Genomic DNA, 18,651 nt, shown 5'->3' on the forward strand with positions numbered 1-18,651 from the left:
AACTCCGCCTCTCAGTCCAGACTGTGTAATCTCAGTTCATAGGTCCACGTCACATGGCCTGATCTTGCGTCATGGTGCGCCTGCGCAGCTCTCACAATGGATGTGGCTAGTTTCAGGTGTGTGAGGAAGTCGGGTGCTAGTCATGAGACTTAGCTGCAGTCCCTGGTGCCATCTTGGGACTGCCTCCACACCCGCTCCCCACATCCTTTGTGACTGTATAGCTCAGAATGGCTCCCTACAGGAAAGGAATTTAAGTTACTGCCTAAACATGAATTCTGAAGTCTGAAGAGGTCTTTTTTTTTTTTTTAAGCTGAGAACAACTCTTTCCTCCTACTTAAGATCATTTTTCTCCATTTGAAGAACAGCTTGCCCACTGCCCAGGGACATAAGAGAAATACTGCTGTTGGAGCACTTCAGAACAGAATGCAGTGACACTATGAAGGGCCCTTTTAGAAGGGCATGGTGATTAGGTGCACAATTGCGTGCTATCAATTGAATTCCACCATCACTTCAAGACTTGTACCACACTAAGGCCACACTTCTGTTTGGTGTTTTATTCACTGTCTGCAGTAAAAACTAACTTTATTTAACTGTTTTGTGAGCGATAACACTTATGAATCAGAATAATTCCAAATTCCTCATCCTGCATTATCAATAAGAGAAAAATGTCTATAATTTAGCAGTACCAATTCCATTAATTTGACTCTCCGATTAAATTACAACTAACATGGAAACAGGAGTATATCAATACTGGTATAGCTTGAGTGTTTGTCAATTAAGAAACATGCTTTTGTTTTTCTTCTTATTTGACAGTATTTCCCAGAAAAAAATTAGAAGTAAAAATAAAAGCATTTGTCTCTTTAAAAAGTCCAAGAAGATGCTTTATAGTCATTAAAAAATTTGAAAGCAAGAAAATAACCTGAGCCCGTATATGTGTGCATACAGCAAGTGTGTATATGCATATATATACTGAGGAAAATTCAAAGGTCACTGTCTGTCTAGAATAAAATGTATTATGAAATAACACTAAACTTTCCCAAAGTTTTTCTCACTATTTAAAATACAAACACACACACACAAACACACACACTCACACACACACTAGTATCCCTGTTCTAAATACTATAGTCAAGCTATAAGTGATATGAAAACTGTCTCATATAAGCAATTTTGTTCCAATACTTAAAATATCTCAGTCAAAGAACTTTTGAACTAGTAATATAAATCCTTTTAGCGTGGATTAATGGCACATATACGTATTACATTGCTTTCTCAAAAAGTTTTGTGTAAGATCCAATTTTTATATGTATTTTGAAATCCCTGAAGATATTTATCTCTATATTTTCCTTAGTAGGAACATTTAACAATGTTTTAAATCTAATTCATCATACACTTAATTTTAATTATACAAAACTTGGAAAGTTTTGCCTTCGATGATCTCCTTTACTTATGATATCATAATATTTCTTCATTATGCTACATTTAGAAAACAAATGCAAGATTCTCTTTCTGTACAAGTGTGGCAAGATGAATGTTACTCCATGACACACCCTGGCTGCATCCTCTCAGTAGACAATTTTTACATAACAAAGACAGCAGCTAAATCTTAAACACTTCCAGAGTACTCAGGGAAAGGGTAAAGGCCCCAGTGAGGCTATACATTAACTGTGAGGTTAAAACATTTCAAAGATACTATTTCAGGAGGAATTAGTCTTGGGGTGAGCCACATCCCCAAATGGCCTTTCCCAATCCTTACAACTGTTACATTTTCTACAGACCAGAGAACCTTCTAGGCATCTAGGATCTTTCCAATGCACGCATGGCCATGCTTATGCTGCAACACAGAGTAACTGAAAACAAGGTGAGACAAGAGATTCCCCATTTCCCATGCTAGCCCTGGATGTGCAACGCTGGGCTGCCACACTGCTGACACTGTAATTATGGTCTGCTTTTGAATTGATGCTGGAGGCTTGAGAATGGCTCTCCTGCAGTTGCACAGCACTGGGGGCACTGAACATGCTGCCATAACTCCTCTTTTTCTACACTGATGTATTAACAGGCAAAGGCTTCTCACATTCTAAAATGTCTTGTTCTATTGAAGTACTTAAAAGTATTGTTGCGGTGGCAGCACCAATATCAGATTCTTTAAGAGTTTGCACTTAACTTTGCTTGTGAACAGAGCATAAGTAGTGAGGTGATAAACACTTTTGGATAGGGTAAAGGTTTCTTCTTCAAGGCCTGCATAAGATTGGGCTAAAATCTCTGGATCAACACATCATGATAAGGAGCCTTTTCCATTAACCTTGCCATGACTTCTTTCCACTTTCTGAAAATATTTATCAGGGATAGATTATGCTGAGCAGAATTCTTCCAGCCTGTAGGTGCAGTGGCAAAGTATGAGAAGCGATCCAGAATTCACTTGTAAATTTCTTTGACAGGCAAACATTTATTTGGTGAGTGTTCAATAGCCATATAAATGAGAAGACTAAAGGAGTAGGGGGGCTTAGAAGATGCTGATTATTTTTCTGGCTTCTGGTAGCCCAGTGGTCCAAAAGATGGCATATCATCTCCCCCTATGTCACAACAGATTAACCACTGGAAGGCCTTCGCTGCCAAGTCTGAGGTTTGTTAGATTACTACTCTCATCAAGCCAGTTCAAGTTTCTTAGTTCGTCATCTGCTGAGTCACTGCCCACTAAAGTGGCCTTTGGCCTAGCAGCATCCCCAGCTTCAGGCACACTTCCCATTTTGTAAATCTGACTCAGTCCTTCAACCTTCTCAGCTCCCGAGGTCTCAGATCTCTTATCTGGAGTCATTCCAATTACTGGACCCATTTATTTATTTCAGCTCAGCCTCAGTGAAGAGGAGGCGAGGGCCGGGCCAGGCCAGACACAATATGGCAAAGCACCCCAGCTGTTCCTGTGGCTCCCAGCAGCCACCTCTGGGACACCCACACACTCTAACAATTTTAAATATTCTTTTCCACTTCGAAGATTTAGAGGTGACATTTTTGCTTTTACTTTTGTAGTTTTGTTACTAGGAGAAGACATATAGCACTTGTATTTTCATGTCTATCAATAAGAATAAATCTGATGAGTAGAAGTCATGTCACAACATACAGAACTCCAAGAATGACAGAATTCATCTCTGTAAAACAACCTAAAATGAGAGGAACCGTGTCTTAAAATAAGCATCAGTTATCTGTAAATTTCAATGAATAAATCTATAGTAAATAAGTGAGAATTTATTATCCAAACAATCATAATTACTCCAAAAGGATGCAAATAATAGTTGGAAATAACATCAGAGATACAAAGTAAAACCTTGAGAGTTCAGGAAAGAATCATCGTAAAACATGAAAAGACAGGAAGAACTAAAATTTACTAAAAACAGTTCCATCATAATATGTCACAGTTAAAAGATATTAACTAAAATAGAAAGGAAAGCCTAGAAATATTCAAAATTGTGTTTTCATTTTATGTACATTATCATATGGATTTTGCTGGCTTTTAGGGTAGAGTTCACTTCAGATTTAATCTCGCTTTGTAGGAGTCACAATTCTGCACTTAAGCATACATTTTATATAAATAAGACGTCCAAAGTTCATAAAAGTTCATTAGAAGAAAGTAAACTCAAAGATGAAATGAAAGCTATGCTTAAGCACGTGACATTTGAGAACACAGAGGAAAATTATCTCACAATAATCAGAATAAGCTACTAGATATTTTGTCAGTGTTTACTTAATCTTTGAGATATTTTGAAATGAAAGATAGGTCTTTAAAATGTTTTAATGATTTGATTTGGTAATATGAAATAATTGAAGCTAAACAGCCAAAACTGTCTTTGGTGAAGCATCTTAAGTGTGTTTTTGAAAGTGACAGGGTTTTCAAACCTAGTACATGTTAGTGAGCTATGAGCCAAGCCTTCAATTTTGGGTCTGTACTTCAAACACAAGCTCCTGTTACATTTCCTATACAGAATTTCTACTAAATTTATTATCACAAATTCATTTAGCTTTATTTCTTCTTTCACTGATAATGGTGCATGTTTAAAATGTGATCTGAGTTTTAAATAGCAGTAGGGATCTCATCAGAGGTTTTATCTCAATTAGTAAACAAAATATTAAGTAGAAAATGACTTTTTATAAACAAAGTTGACTTTGAGTCATAAATATTTAAGAAAATATAGAAATTAAAAATTAGGTTATATATAACACCATACTTTTGTGATTTATTAATTTCAGAGTATTTTGTCAAATCTTCAATAATATGTATTTTAATTATTTATAATTACTTCATTTCACTATATCTCCATATCTACTCTAATTAACAGAATTTTTTTTGTGTCTAGTTTGAACATATTTTGAAAGTATGCACTAAAAATATCTACTTATAACAATGGCTTTTTGTTGAACTTCAAGATTTTTATTTTCTAATGACAATAATCTAAATATAATTATTGTTATATATTTATCAGGGGACAAATATACTTTTACAGAAAAATAAATCCATCTCTTTCAAGGTACGGTTAAATATCCCGATACACAACTGGAGCACAGTAGCCAACATTACTGTGGAAGGAAGAAAATCTTTACCTACTGAAGCTGAGGTAATTCCCCTGAGCATACAAGAAACTGGCAAAAAGCAGTACCTCAGTGTCTATGATGGCAAACGAAATTCATTCAAGTTTCAAGTCTATGATGGCAAATGAAATTCATTCAAGTTTCAAGTCTATGATGGCAAATGAAATTCATTCACGTTTCAAGTGTTCTGATTTATCTGCACCTACGAAGCCTAACAATGATGAGTTCTGAAGTAAGAAATAAAAATTCAATATTTTAATAAAATTTTGTTATGGCACCTTTTTATAATTTTTTAAACCAATCTTAGGAAAATAATTCTAAGTTTCAGATCATAGTCATAGTGCTTTATTGATATGGTTACATGAAGATCTGCTACATAAATATTGAAATGCCAAGTGAATAACTATTGTCAAGCCACAACTGTATCATAGCAACCCACCAACATGAAAAATCAAACTATGCTGGGCCTGACTATGTGCTATGGAAATATGAAGAGAAATGGAAAATTAGATACCGCAAACCTCAGCCAAATTTTAATAGATAATATTAAAACTAATATAGCTCTGATAATTTTCCTTCAAAGATAAATGAAAATTAGTTACTGAGTCTTTGGGAAATAAAAATCTATCTTGGTGAATATATTTTAACTTTCTCTGTTATCAAATCTCTTAAATTTATCTGTATTCAGTATTAAAAACCTTGTTTTTTGAAATATGTTATTAACAGCTCTTGAGCATGCCAAGTGAAAATAAAATTACAATATTTAATAAGAGTGTCCCTAAAATCCAAGATATTATAATTCAAGAAATTTAAGTTTTGAAATTACATAAGAGTACAATATACTTCTAGAAAACATGCTTTTTTATCATTAACCCACTTGTGACATGATTTTCCTTGTTCTTAAGTGCGTGTTTAGTTCTTTTCTGTCAGAAATTTCAAACAAAACAACATAAAAGATGACTACAGGAAGAAAATTACTTGCCAGGAAACTGGGACTGTTTTAATTATAATTAGTAATCAGAGAATTTCCTTCCCATTATATTGATCAGATGAATCTGAACTTATCAATGGAATTTGATCCTTTTGCCTTGCCTGCCATTAACTTTAACGTGAAAACAGCTCATTGAGTGGTGACAAAACCGAAGCTGAATCTTTAGGAAAACTTCACAAGGGTGGACAGGAGGAGAAAGTGAAAGCAACAGTAGGTAGTGATGGCTACCGTTGGGTTTAAGAAATCTATTCAAAGTTGTTATGTCTGTGTCAGTAAACATTTGAAATAATCTAAAGTCTCTGAGTAGATGATTTGTTTTCTAGTTTGCTTTCTATTACTATGATAAAGGCCATAACCAAAGCAACGTAGGGAGGGACAGATTTATTTTAGCTTACAACTCCTAATCACAGTCTGTCACTGAGGGAAGTCAAGTCAGGATCTCAAGGTAGGAACCTTGAGGCAGGAACTGAAGCAGAGACCATTAAAGAATGCTGCTTTCTGGCTTGTTCATTATGGCTTTTTCCATCCTGATATGAAGGGAAAAAAAGAGAAGTCGAAACAATCTTCCCAGTGGTGGACCACCCACAGTCGGCTGGGTCCTCTCTCCTTAATCATTGGTCAAGAGAATCCCTCAGATTCGGTTACAGGTCAAGGCTATAGAGAAAATTTTTTAAACTAAACAATTTTAACATGTTTAAGTAAGAAAACCAGAGTTCACAATTAAACTGAATTTCATTTTTAACTAAGGTAGATTTATTCAAAGTTAAAACATTTCTTTTTATTTTCAACTTGGATACGCTTGTGCTAGAAATGACAGAAAGAAATCAAATATTAAGTTTGAAAACAATAGTTATTTCTAACCATTTTATCTCAAGAATTGTCTTTAAATTATCGAACATATTTCAATAATAACTACTATCGTAGAGGTGGCTACAAATGAGCATTCAATTAGTTAGTTAAGTGGCAAGCATACACCATCTCATTCCCATAGGATACCTATAGGATAAGAAGTGTTATTTTCTATATTTAATAAATAAGTAAATTGGGGCTCTGAGTAGCTGAAGAAAATGAGTAGTAAATTCAAACTTCTGACCTATTCTAAATCCAATTCTCTTAAATAATATGCTTTAATGTTAGTGCTAGCTATTGCCTGTTGAAGGACTGAAGAAGACCACCACTTATTTTTATAATTTCCTATAAAGCTCTGGTACTGTGATGTACTAGAGGAGAAATTAAGAATTTGTCAGGTGTTCACATTTTTGTACTCTATCTTATTATTACTCAAATGTAGAGTGGGTTAATTGTGGCATATTTTATAATAGGAAATATCCAGTGTCAAACTTACATTAAACAATGCATAAAGTGATAGATTGAATGTTATAAAGCATAAACTATACCATCAGATACAAAGATTAAACAAAATTGATTGCCAAACTGAAGTGTTACCTGAAAATTACATATCACTTTTTGTTTGTGCAAGAATTAAATAATTAACACAAAATAATTAACACAACCACAGAAACATCCAATTACCTGCCAATTGAATTTAGCTATGCTATAGTGCTTACATTGAACTTATAAAAATAATAATACACTATCAAAACATTCCTTAAGGGAATATAGATCCATCTCAATAAAATAAATTATGCATGATAATTAATATATAACATAAAACTAACTTTGGGAAATTCAAAACAATTCCAAAAGCAACCCACAACTCATAAACCTTCTCCAAATTTGCTGTAAAGGGTCCTTCCGCACAGCATGCAAAGCTTTACCCTCTTCAACAATGCTCCCTGATGATAGGATTCCCGTTTGCATTTTTTGGTGACTTTTACTTCCACCATAGAAAATTCAAATGATTTGGTTGATCTTTGTCCATGTTTTTGAAATGTGTTATAATAACGAAATGTAGCATCATTTGACAGGATTTAAAATAATGTCACTAGAGATAAAGGTACCTCATCTGTGTTTTCGCAGGGACAATGGAAAAAATTATTCATGAATGAAAAACAAAAAATAATCCTGGAGTTCTTATAACTATTAAATTTTTAATTAAGTGTCACTGTACTAATAACCATATTTGCTATCTGTATTTTAAGTATGTCATCAAGAACTAAGAATTTTGAATAATTTAGAAGTAGCTAAAGAATGACATTGTCATTGTGGTAATACATTTTCTTACTTCATTATTGTTTTTGATGAAAACATATACCTAATAATAAGTACATTAAAATGGAATTCAAACTCAACCAAACAAAACTATTAAGGGGGACAAATAGGAAACAATAAACAAAACCTTATATACCATACTGTTCAGAGCACTATACTTTACACTATCATAGAACGTCTTCTGTTAAAAAAATCTTTATATGTTAAGGGAGACATCAATGCAAGCAATAAACTAAAACTTTCCCCATATAGCCAGCTTCTGTGAACTTAAGCATGTCCTCCATTTTAATTTGTTGGTATTTTGAAATCCCTACGATTCTTCTTTGCTTAAAATAAATGGTCCTTTATCTTTTAAGGTCATTTGTGGCAACTGTCCTTGCCACCAAACTCTCCTCAATCAATTAGATGTGCTGTTTAGTCTGCTTCAGTTGCTGGGGTGACCCTATGCAGGAGATCAGTCGTTTTTCAATTCATGTTTTTCATCAAGTAGACATAGCTTTGAAATATTAAAAAGAAACCCACTAGCATAACAGTACACTTACATCACTATTAAAATGTTTTACTTAAAAATTCAACCCAGAATACATATTTTATAATTATAAAAAAATGCCTAAATTTTATCGAGTTACAAATATTTGGATTAATTCAATAAATTTTCTTAGGTGCTGAAAATTAGAAGTGATGAAAAGAAATTGGAATATTTAATTCTTTACAAAGTTTACTTTAGAAATATTAGACACTTAAATCACCATAAAAAGCTCATCTATTAAAAGACCCTGTTTTCAACATCACATTAACATCGAAGCTAAACAGTTGGCCGTGTCATTCAGGATCTGAAGTAGAAAAGTCTATTGTGTCTCCTCAAAGTGGTGCTTCGTGAGAGTTTACTGCAGGAAAAAAGGTTCATGAATGCTTTTGATTTCAAAGGAACCTTTGCAAATATTTAATTTAGCTGGTATTTGAAATAAGGGCCACTTTAAAGATACACACACACACATACACACACACACACACACACATATATATGTGTATATATATTTATACATATGATGCATATACATTAGTGTTATATAAATATATATTTTATATTGTATAAGTAAAATTTGTTGAGTTGATTGAAATATTTGTGATTTAGTAAACTTTAGACATTTTTTTACAATCATAAAGTATATACGCTGGGCTGAATTTCTGAAAGAAACATTTTAATACACAGGCGCGCACACACACACACACACATACACACACACACACACACACACACACACACCCTGAAAGACCCTTGTACATACACATCATTAAATATATATATACATACACATTTATACTTAATATAATATATAAAGATATATATTCAAATACAATAAAGGTACAAAATACAGCCTGATTATCATTTATCTCTTTGGGCTGGTACATTAATTTCTCCTGGAATCAGGTATTTGTGTTATTGAAGATAGAAGTAAGTACTGAAATTACATAATTAAACAGTTGTACTAGGTGAAAAAATGTCTGAAAGTGTAGCTTCTGTTTTCCCAGCAATCATCTGTTTTGTCATTCTCTTTTAAGAGTGATGAAGCGAAGCTGCCTATTCTCTTGCACTTTAGAAGTATGGTTGGCATTTTCTTAGGGAGGAAAAGCATCTGAAGCGTTGTTGCCCTCTCATGAAATAAAATCCTCGACAACCAAGTTATCTCATGGATCACGTTTATTTAAGGGTCTTTCAGGATTTGGTAGGAAACTGAGCAATACGTCAGAAGCTTTATCAGTAGCATGGACAGACAGGTGTTCTTTGGCTTCTAAGAAGTCTGTGAAAACAGTCCAGTTAGAAACTAAAGACTATTAAATGATGAGGAGGATGGAAGAGAAGGACACAGTAGGAAATAAGGGACACCAAACACTAAAGGCTATTTGAAAATCATATGGACATCTACTACTATAGAAACTTCCCAAAATATACATATATGAACTGAAATCTACAATCATGGCATGCCTTCAATCTCTACTGGGTAGAGTGATACAACTGCTATGGGGTAACAGCTTTCTGATTGGATTTAAGACGCATGAGATGGAATTCATACTTGACACTAGCAAAATGGCCAAGAACCTTAGGTAAGATAAGTCATGAACCTAGCTAAAACCTAATACTATTATTCTGCTAAAGCATCACAGCCATCAAGCGATGGATAATGATATTCTGTTTGTTATACCCATAGATAAGCACGTCTCTCGGCCTTCATCAGAGAAGCTTCTTCTTGCAATAAATGCCAACTAGCACAGAGACCCATAACTAGACAATGTGCAGAAAGAATGAGACATTGGGGCACTCAGTTCTTAACGGTATGTCTTTATCAAAGCCCCCCTCCACTAAAGGCTCAGTGATCTCTATGGAAAAGGAGGCAGAAGGATTCTAAGAGCCATAAATAATAAATGAAGCCAAGGGAACATTGTATTCAAGACTAAACAGTACTGATGCATATATGAACTCACAGGGCAACATGCATAAGGTCTACACAGGTACAAGCTAGACAGGGTCACAGAACTGAGAATGGCAGGTGGCCATGGGCACCTACCGATAACCAAGAAGCATATGCATTGACACATGCTTGCAAAAGAAAGAAATATATTTCTCCCATTCACTGGATATATTAACTATACCTCAAAGCAAGCTCCAGGCCGAGGAGTACTTGACTAGGACAAAGTAATCTGAATGGTATTTTTTAGACTTGTCACACTTTTCTTTCTTAGAGCACTTTCTGGTTTCACTGGTCTTTTTTCTTTTTTCTTTTTCCATCTTTATTAACTTGGGTATTTCCTGTTTACATTTCGATTGTTACTTCTTTTCCTGGTTTCCAGGCCAACATCCCCCTAAACCCCTCCCCTTCCCCTTCTATGTGGGTGTTCCCCTCCCCATCCTCCCCCAATTACCACCCTCCCCACAACAATCACATTCACTGGGGGTTCAGTCTTGGCAGGACCAAGGGCTCCCCCTTCAACTGGTGCCCTTACTAGGCTATTCATTGCTACCTATGAGGTTGGAGCCCAGGGTCAGTCCATGTATAGTCTTTAGGTAGTGGCTTAGTCCCTGGAAGCTCTGGTTGGTTGACATTGCTGTTCATATGGGGTCTCAAGCCCCTTCAAGCTCTTTCAGTCCTTTCTCTGAATTCTTCAGCAAGGGTCCCGTTCTCAGTTCAGTGGTTTAATGATGGCATTCGCCTATGTATTTGCTGTATTCTGGCTGTGTCTCTCAGGAGAGATCTACATCTGGCTCCTGTCTGCCTGCACTTCTTTGCTTCATCCATCTTATCTAGTTTGGTGGCTGTACATGTATGGGCCACATGTGGGGCAGGCTCTGAATGGGTGTTCCTTATGCCTCTGTTCTAAACTTTGCCTCCCTATTCCCTGCCAAGGGTATTCTTGTTCCCCTTTTAAAGAAGGAGTGAAGCATTCACATTTTGATTATCTGTCTTGAGTTTCATGTGTTCTGTGCATTTAGGGTAATTCGAACATTTGGGCTAATATCCACTTATCAATGAGTGCTTTTGTGTTTTTATAATGTGTGTGTGTGTGTGTGTGTGTGTGTTTGTTTGTTTCTTTGTTTATTGTTGTATTGGTTTGAATTTTAGAAAGAACATAAACTAGGCTGGGTACAGAAGTGGGGAGGTTCTAGAAGGAATTAGGGTAGGGGGAAACCTATCAGAATATATTGTGTGCAAAAAATTCAATTAAAATGTTAAAAATAAGAAAGAAAAGACTCAGTTCACTTAGAAGGAGCTTCATTATTACCTAGGGTTGGGAGTGGAGAGCAATTGACCACTCTCATGAATGGCAGTATTATCTCTGAAAATTTCAAAATGCATCCTGGAGTGAGGTATGGAGTAGAGAGCCACCCCTCCAAACTAATTCACTGAATCAAGATCCAGCCTTTATAGAGCCAAAGCATTAAATCTAAGCTCTTGGCAGATAATTTTCTATATCACCCAGTTACCTACTCTGCTGCACAGGTTTGCCTTCAGGGGTTAGTACCAAAACGGTGAGGCCAGAGTATCTTGTAAGGGAGGTTTCCTGCCAGTTAAGAGAGACTGCAGCTATGGTTGGAACAAATCCTAGAGCGCTTCCCTTTCTTTCTTTTTTAAAAACTTTATTTATTTATTATATATAAGTACAGTGTAGCTGTCTTCAGACACACAAGAAAAAGGCATCAGATCCCATTACAGATGGTTGTGAGCCACCATATGGTTGCTGGGAATTGAACTCAGGACCTCTGGAAGAGCAGTCAGTGCTCTTAACCACTGAGCCATCTCTCCAGCCCCCCACAGCTTCTCTTTTTAAGAATCACTGAAAGGACCTAAGGCAAGAGAGGTCTATAAAATTATGGCAGAATGTAAAGATTCCATACTTTCTGAACTCTAAGCTATCTCATCCCTTACTTTATAATCTCTCTGAGGGTCTGGTAGCTGGAGAAATTGCTAGCTCACTGGAACATTAATGTCCTTTCTTTTTAGTTATTGCTAGAAGTCACACAAATGCCTGCTCAGCCGCTGAGGGGCACTCATTATTATCAGGTCTGAAAAGTGAATAAAAATCCATATAAAATATTCAAAATTTCCATAGTAATGCATTAAGTGTGACCCCCATCTCGTAGCCTTCCATACTGCATTGGGGTCATCCCTACTCTTACAAAGACATTCCAAACTAGCAGTGATTAAGTTAAATGCCCCCCCCAAATGCCTTAATTCAAGCTAAACTTGCTGGTAAGAGCTACAAGAATGTCATCTGCACATTGATACTAGCAGAAGCACAGGCTGCAGGGTGATGGTCCATGGTCCATCTCGCTCTCCTGGGCACAAGACATGGGCAGAGTGCCAACATCTTGCTCCTCCACTTCTGGTGGGAATCTGTGGCTCTGGATCTCCTTCATAAGTTGACACATTGGCCGTGACAGTACATAGTAGATGTTTGGCCTCTGGAACCCACTGAAAGTAGAAGCAGCAGCAACAGTGTATGCACCCATGGTCTCAACAGCATCCAATCACCCACATGCATTTCAGGCAGGCTACAGCGCTCGATGATCCGATCAATGTCATCACATGTTGGTCCCCAGATGCTGGATGAGTAATACTCATCTGGCTTGGGTCTCTTCTGCAGCAGGGCTTTCACATTTGCATGATCATAAAGCATGCAGTTAAATGATCCATACACTCCATCATTCACATTGTGCATGAAGGCTTGCTCATTTCACTCATCTTCATCGTCAGAGCTGGGCTGCTCCTTCCACACTGTAGAATTCACTTCACCCTATAGGCTGAAACTGAACAATCAGCTACTACCTGGTTATGAGGACCTGAAAGGGAGTACTATGACATCACAAATGGCATCAGAGGAAGCAAGAGTTTGGCTTTCTTTCAAGTTACTCCAGGACTAATAAACCTCTGCAGCTCCATAGGCTGGCAACCCACCACCAGCAGGCACTTCTCTATGGTCCTCCCCTTGAATGCTCACTAAAGAGACATTAAAAAAACTCCCACAATTGTTCTATGATGGGACTCCCAACCTCTCTCCATTGCTTATTGCTAACACACACACACACACACACACACACACACACACACACACAACTATTTCATTCGTAATAATTGTCATGTGCATTCTTACAGAAGAAAAAGAGTTACAAATTTCTTTGTTTTGCTTGGGAAGGGATCAGATCTGGTTGGTAATTGCCTTCCTGATCAAGAGCTATTTCCTTCATGGTTAACCAAACATCAGCTCCACTCAGCTGGTCTCGTTTTAAATATCACCAAAAGTGAATAGCTCCAATTACGACAGGAAACACATTTCCCGACATGAAACAAGGACCAGAAACAGATTTGTTCATGTCTCAAAATACTTCTCAAATCAGGGATAGGCAGGCATGTTATTCCTTTATCCCTTGCACCCTTCATGCCTTATTCCCATAAACTCATGCACGCACAACACACACACACACACACACACACAGACACACACACACACACACACACACGCACACGCACACACACGCACACACATTTTAAAAATTGTGATAACACCAAAAAACCTTTTTTTATGATTTCCCTATGAAAAATAGCTGAAATTTCTTTCTTTACAGTGATATTTTCTATTTTAAAGTTGAAAAAAAATCAAGGGAAAGTCATAAGCAGGAAGCAAAGTGCCTCTTCTACTTTGCTTGGGAAAGAGAAAAAACACCAGAAAATTATGTCAGAAACTATCACGCTCCTCTTAAGATGTTGATTACAAATATTTGTTGGAAATTTCAAGAATTTGAGCATCTATTCACAGGATTTTTATGCATCTCATCCTCACAATTTGGAACTTAACTTTGAGAAAGCTGTGAATCATCCTTTGGTCACTAGATCCCATTTAAGGACTGGATGTTACTGTTTTGTAGCCAAATGCCAGACAACAGAAGTTATTCTCTTTCCTTGGACAGCACGTTGCCTCTGGTAGTAGAAAAAAAAATAAAAGGAAGAGTATTCGAACTTTGTTCCAATTAACCCATACCAATCAACAATTTGTTTTCTTGGGGAACCTCTCCAAGTAAAGGATAAAATTTTTGAAGTCACTATGGATCACTCCAATTAAGGTCATAGTCCTTTACAATTCTCTCTGAGCATTCTAGAGATGATAAACCTGACAGAATAAAATAAAATAAAATAAAATATGGTCATGGTCTGAAATATATTAAAAGACAAAGTTATCATTTGTATGTGTGACTCTGGGGACTGGAAGACTAAACAGATATTGAGAGTATCCACGCTGTCCAGATCATGGGACTTACCAGACCACCTTCTTGGGCTCACTGTTTAAGTTTTTTACTTAGCAATGAGGATGAGGGTGTGTGTGGAGTGGAGTCTCACCTGTTAAGTTGCTAAACTGCTATTGGTTGGGTCTTGAAAGAGACTTTCAACCGTAGATGCATCTGTTTGGGATAGAAATGTGAATGTTCAGAGCCTGCCCCACATGTGGCCCATGCATATACAGCCATCCAATTAGACAAGATGAATGAAGCAAAGAAGTGCAGGCCGACAGGAACCGGATGTAGATCTCTCCTGAGAGACACATCCAGAATACAGCAAGTACATAGGCAAATGCCAGCAGCAAACCACTGAACTGAGAACAGGACCCCTGTTGAAGGAATCAGAGAAAGGACTGGAAGAGCTTGAAGGGGCTTGAGACCCCATATGTACAACAATGTCAACCAACCAGAGCTTCCAGGGACTAAGCCACTACCCAGACTATACATGGACTGACCCTGGACTCTGACCTCATAGGTAGCAATGAATATCCTAATAAGAACACCAGTGGAAGGGGAAGCCCTTGGTTCTGCCAAGACTGAACCCCCAGTGAATGGGATTGTTGGGGGGAGGGTGGTAATGGGGGGGGAACACCCATAAAGAAGGGGAGGGGGAGGGGTTAGGGGGATGTTGGCGGGAAAAGGAATAACAATCAAAATGTAAATAAGAAATACCCAAGTTAATAAAGATGAAAAAAAGAGAAAAAAAAGAAATGTGAATGTTGCATTTTAAAGCCAATTCACATGTTCTATTTGTTCAGTCATTGCGAAGCACTCCCTTCACCTTCCCATTCCCTTACCATAACCATTAGGTATGACAACCTAAAGCTCAGACAAGGATTCAGACAGACAAGGAACCAAAGAGAGAAACAGAGAAGATGAGGTCCCTCCAGCACCCCCGAGGTCCTGAAGGTTACAATCATGCTATTGTGCTTTCATGGCTGACCTTGAGTCAAAGCAGGTTGAAATTACATTGAAGAAGGTTTCAGCAGCGTCCGTTCTAGGAAGTAACAAGTTTTGCCCCTCCCACTGCTGGCAAAAACTTCAAGTTCTCTTGTGCAGTCAGTTCACTTGTGCTCCAACCCTAGGCTGAGTGACCTCTGGGCTCCCAGAAGACCTAGTGCGGCCATCCTTGAAGTGGAAGAGCTCCGGTTGAGACTCATCTGCTATTTCCATCATGGACACAAAGATACCTCCTGCTGCTTCTAGCCTGCCAGGTAAATACCCCCATCTTTCTGGCCAGTCTGTTGGTTTTCTTTGGGTACCTTCTGCAAATGTGGTGCTCATAGCCTCTGTCATTTCTTTTAGATATCAGTCACATCCTTCCAATTAGGAAGATTCAGTTGAAGTCAAACGTGTTGGTGTCATACACCTTCACGTGGAAATTCTGGCAGAATCCTGAAACTACTACTTTTTAGAGCGTCAGTTCTCAACCTGTGGGTAGCAAGCCCCTTGACAAACCTTTCTCTCTAAAAATATTTACATTAGTATTTGTAACAGTAGTAAAATTGCAGTTATGAAGTAGCAATGAAATAATTTTATGGTTTGGGGATCACCACAGCATGAGGAAGTGCATTAAAGGTTACAGCATTAGGAAAGTTGAGACGTATCCTCTGCAATTTGAAATGCAATGAGTGCTCCTCAAAATCAATAAAGACTAGACTTAGGTTGTCTCTTGACAGAATGCATTATCCAAAACACCAGCACAGGCCTGCCTCTTAGCTACGACAAAGGGCTCTGAAGCAGAGGACACTATGCCTCTGTTAAGTTAGTATTGACAAAATGATTTTACAGAGCCAGGGAGTACAGATATGTGTTCCTAGCTAAAAAGTGACAGTGGTGACTAACATGGAAGACTGTTGGCTGAGTGGTTAATATTGAGAGGTGATGTGACTGAAGTCTTTGAGCACAGACACCTTCTTTACAGGCTCTTCTCTAAGGATCTCCTGCTTGCTGGGCCAGAAGGTTTTTTTTTCCCCCTAAGTCTCTTGGTTCTCACTTGAGCCCACAAGAGGCAGCAGAGATTGGATATCTTTTACTTGTTCCTGTTTTCTCTTGAGACCTTCTGTTCAGATACAGTAATTGTAACAAACACACATACTCACCCCCAACCCCTGGCACCGTCAATACAACACAATGCACACTATAGACTCCTCCTTGAGATTAATAAAAGGTACTAGAGAAAATAGTTAATAGCGAAAGGAATATTACAGAGGTTACTGTATATCCTTTGCAATTCATTCCTTTGCTTTCAGTTCTTTTGTCTCTTATTGAAAGAGTAAAAGGTACAAAGAAAAAGAAGAAAAATAAAAATATTGAAAATTAAATTAAAATGTATTAGGGGTGAGAGAGAAGGAGGGAGAGGGAGAGGGATGGAGAGGGAAGGAGGGAGAGAGGGAGAGAAAGAAAGGGAGAGAGAGAGGGAAAGAGAGAGAGAGAGAGAGAGAGAGAGAGAGAGAGAGAGAGAGAGAGAGAGAGAGAAAGAGAGAGAGAGAGAATGAATATGAATAATGCAGGGGAAAAGAAATGGGAGAAAGCTGGAAATTAAGAGACTTAAAGAAACCCAAAGGAGAAAATTCAAACACAGTAACAAATAACAGAGATAAAGAAAAGCAAACATATAGAAACAGAAAGCAATGACGAGGGACAAAAAAGTGGAGGAGAGACCCTCTGAGCATTGTGTCAGTGAGCACTCCATCCTTAAGGCTACTTTTTTGTTTCTGGAGAACTTGAAAAAATAAACTGGGAGTCTTCAAACTGAGACAATCCTCTCAAGTCCATTGTGTTTCCTTCTGTCTCCTTTATTGTAGTGATGTGAGTTAATTAGTACAACTCCCACAACAAACAAAACAAATTGTGAGTCACCATCACAGTTTTTAAAAGAAAGGTTTCATCCTTGGGCTGGAAGGAAAAGATGGTCCAGCACCACTGGCTGCTCTTCCAGAGGTCCTGAGCACAATTCTCAAGAACTGCATGGTGGCTCACAACCATCTGTAATGGGATTTGATGCCCTCTTCTGGTGTGAGAGGTAGATAGAACTTGCAACCAAGAAAAAAAAAATCAAGAAAATTCTTATAGCACTTTATAGATGCCCTCATACATATTATAAATAAAAACCTGTGGTAATTTTCACAGCATACACAGACACAAACACAAATTACTGCGCAGAATTTTTTTCTTCTAGCAGAAAAAAGTAAAAGTGAGTTAAAACATCAAGAGATATTCTCTAGTTGGTGCTGGAGGAATGTCTGACTCAGCCACTAGGGGGAAACTCTTGCTCTTTCAGAGGACTTGAATTCTATTCTGAGCATCCACCTGGGGCACCTCACCATTGCCTGTAACTCCACCTCTAAGGGATTCAGCGTCCTCTCCTGGATATCACAAGCACCTGCACTAACATGCAGATACCCACATACTGATACACATACTTTTAACCAAAACAACAACAACAATACTAAGCCCTTTTAAAACAAATACTCTAGTTAAAGTGACAGGGGCAGATGTCAAACACATGGCTGTTGGACAAGGAGGGAATGAAATGTATATGCCTACCAGTGAAAACTACGGAAAGTCTAACAGTCATAATACACATGCAGAAGACCTGATGCAGACCTCTGCAGGGCCAGTGCTCGCAGCTTCAGTCTCCATGAGTTCATATGAGCTTTGTTCAGTTTATTTAAGGAGACCTGTTCTTCTGTTGTCCTTCATCTCCCCTGGCTTGTACACTCTTTCTGCCACCTCTTCTGCAGGATTCCCTGAGCTCTGAGAGAAGGAATTTGATGGAGATATCTCATTAAGAGTTGTTTGTTCAAAGGTATCGATTACAGCTTTCTATTTAGTATATTTATGGGACTTCTGTGTGTGAATGAGTGGGTCTCTGATGCTTGTGCCTTCTCTTGAGCTTTGTTCTTTCTGTGGGGTTGTCTTGTCAAACTTCAATGTGATTTTTTTATCTTATTATATTTTATTTTGTTTTGTTGTTATCTCTTAGAATCCTGTTTTATTTTGTTTTTCTAGTGAAAGACAGAGAGGAAATGGTTCCAGATGGGAGGGGCAGAGAAAAGCTGGCAGGAGTAGACAG

General features: G+C 37.6%; 1 protein-coding gene and 2 pseudogenes across 3 annotated transcripts in view; 1 reads left to right on the forward strand and 2 right to left on the reverse strand.

Moving 5' to 3' along the window:
- Tbx22 (T-box transcription factor 22) overlaps nt 1-18,651 on the forward strand; it is a 51,028-nt gene that overhangs the window by 12,944 nt on the left and 19,433 nt on the right. The window contains exon 2 of one of the 3 annotated variants that reach the window (NM_001434403.1): nt 15,659-15,787. In NM_001434403.1, the coding sequence (NP_001421332.1) occupies nt 15,748-15,787 (40 nt within the window). In that variant the 5' untranslated portion in view covers nt 15,659-15,747. Of the gene's footprint in view, nt 1-15,627; nt 15,788-18,651 lie in introns of those variants that run through there. The other 2 variants (XM_087599411.1, XM_087599412.1) reach the window with 2 other exon arrangements.
- On the reverse strand, nt 1,830-2,833 carry Foxn2-ps1 (forkhead box N2, pseudogene 1; annotated as a pseudogene).
- Nucleotides 12,254-12,961, reverse strand: LOC147998277 (ornithine decarboxylase pseudogene; annotated as a pseudogene).

The sequence above is a fragment of the Rattus norvegicus genome, chromosome X, assembly GCF_021556685.1.
Source record: "Rattus norvegicus strain SHRSP/BbbUtx chromosome X, alternate assembly SHRSP_T2T, whole genome shotgun sequence".
Taxonomy (NCBI): domain Eukaryota; kingdom Metazoa; phylum Chordata; class Mammalia; order Rodentia; family Muridae; genus Rattus; species Rattus norvegicus.